The following is a 2500-nucleotide window of genomic DNA, read 5'->3' as shown; positions in this document are numbered from 1 at the left end:
TAGTGTGTATATAGTGTGTATATAGTGTGTGTATATAGTGTGTATATAGTGTGTATGTAGTGTGTATGTAGTGTGTATGTAGTGTGTATATAGTGTGTATATAGTGTGTATATAGTGTGTATATAGTGTGTATATAGTGTGTATATAGTGTGTATGTAGTGTGTATGTAGGGTCTCACAGCCTTGCGCTGGCCCTTCAGCTCCAGGGTGTAGCAGGTGAGGGAGGTGAGGGAGGAGGCCAGGCCCTCGGCCACGGCCTCATGCTGCCCCGCCTGCACGGCCAGCTCCCCCAGGGTCAGCAGGAACGCCCGGCACCACGTGTACCTGGGGGGGGGGGCGGAGTTAACACTAGAACAGCCGTGGGTGGGGTCATTAACACTAGAACAGCCCTGGGTGGGGTCATTAACACTAGAACAGCCCTGGGTGGGGTCATTAACACTAGAACAGCCATGGGTGGGGTCATTAACACTAGAACAGCCGTGGGTGGGGTCATTAACACTAGAACAGCCGTGGGTGGGGTCATTAACACTAGAACAGCCATGGGTGGGGTCATTAACACTAGAACAGCCGTGGATGGGGTCATTAACACTAGAACAGCCCTGGGTGGGGTCATTAACACTAGAACAGCCATGGGTGGGGTCATTAACACTAGAACAGCCATGGGTGGGGTCATTAACACTAGAACAGCCGTGGGTGGGGTCATTAACACTAGAACAGCCATGGGTGGGGTCATTAACACTAGAACAGCCATGGGTGGGGTCATTAACACTAGAACAGCCGTGGATGGGGTCATTAACACTAGAACAGCCCTGGGTGGGGTCATTAAGGGCCAATCCCAATTCCCTTTTCTACCCCTATGGCTCGTTTTCGAGTGTCACTCGATTCGAAGGCAAGGCCTTCGAACACGTCACAAGCCCTACCCCTTGAAATCTAAGCCCTATGAATTGGGACAGCCCTTCACGGCGCCTACGTCATCACGCGGTACGGGTGACGCGTTGTGTTGCCGGCGAATTCTCACATCTCGCAATGCCTTCTTCAGCTGTGTTTATTTCTGTTGCGTGTGCTATAAGGATCTTTTTTCGTTTGTTATCAACACACTGTAGTTAGACGTTCCTTTTTTAGTCTCTTCCGTCAGAGATGTGTTTTTTGTGGACATCGCAATAATGACAATGAATGACTCCAACCAAGTATTAACCATCTGTCAGCGCACAATGTTCCTCCAAAGATACCCGTGACTCAATCCTCAGCCACCACATACACACGAGTCCATCAGTAGTCATAAAGCGTTGTCCAAAAATCACGTTACCAAGCGCCTTTCTCAGAACAATTCGTCGTCTAGAATCCAAAAATCAATCCATCATAGTGGTGGTCAAAAACGTAGAAAGAGGATCTCTTGGGGACACGGCCACATTTGCCCGTGAAGGAGAGATGACAAATAAGCGGAAACATTTCTCAGTAGAGTCGAACGGTGATAGATCATCATCCTTTACGCGTATCCTTAACTGTTACATTTCGCGTGTCATATGCCATCAGACATGGAAATATGTCAATGCGCGGCTGTCATGCACAAATCAGCTTGTAACGTTAGACACACTTATATCGGCATGATAACGTTTTGTTGTTGTTGTGCTTGTTATAAAGAAAAGGTCTATAATGCATTGAAATGAATGATATAACCCATTAATAATATTACATAATAACAACTGCTCGGATTAGATTGCGGGTGGAAATAGGTCAAAATGCGCATCATGTACAAGTCAGCCGAACGTTTGATAGATAACTTTACATATGTACCATAATCCACTGTCAAACGCCACAGGTAATAATTGATTTATGATTGTACATCTCTGAAATGCTCGACTGTCATGCAGCGTTGCGTTACTGTAACGTTAGACACAGCAACGACATAAAAGCGATTTTTGGGTTATGCGTGTTATAAATAAAAGGTCTATAATGCATTGTAATGACATTAAACTAAGACAATAAGATGGTTATCATAATTTTTCAAATCTTTATTAATAAGTAATTACAGAGAATTAAAATGACATTTCCGCATTGAATAGAGCGACATAAGATTTCTGTAGATGATTCGCAATGCATCCTGGAATCAAGGGGTAGCGTACCCCTATCCCTTCAAAGCTAGTCTGGTCCTGAAATCGCTCGAAACGAAGTAATAGTTAGCCCTCCCCCTTACCCCTAGCCCTCGATGAAATATGAATTGGGACAGCCCTCGCCCTAAATGTGAACGCGCAAATCGAGCCATAGGGGTGAAAACGAAGGGCTAGGGGTGAATTGGGATTGGCCCTAACACTAGAACAGCCCTGGGTGGGGTCATTTGACCCTGTGAGTAAAAGAACAATGTTTTATATCTTTGCACTCGATCATATTTCAGGATCATGACTTTTCCTAGATATGTGCGTTCTACCACCCAGTATCCTTAAAACATTTTTTAAAATCCCATCAGGATAAGCTAGTATGAAGGGGAGGGGAGAGGAGGGGAG

General features: G+C 45.3%; 1 protein-coding gene across 1 annotated transcript in view; it reads right to left on the bottom strand.

Annotated features, from left to right (window-relative positions):
- Positions 1–2500, bottom strand: part of fnbp1a (formin binding protein 1a) — a gene marked incomplete at both ends in the record, with an annotated part of 28501 nt that overhangs the window by 20963 nt on the left and 5038 nt on the right. The window contains one exon of the mRNA XM_080532869.1: positions 179–323. Within this exon, the coding sequence (XP_080388995.1) occupies positions 179–323 (145 nt within the window). The remainder of the gene's footprint in view (positions 1–178; positions 324–2500) is intronic.

This window comes from Nansenia antarctica, assembly GCF_963989245.1.
Source record: "Nansenia antarctica genome assembly, chromosome: 5".
In the NCBI taxonomy this organism is placed as follows: domain Eukaryota; kingdom Metazoa; phylum Chordata; class Actinopteri; order Argentiniformes; family Microstomatidae; genus Nansenia; species Nansenia antarctica.
This window is presented reverse-complemented; position numbering and strand designations above follow the sequence as displayed.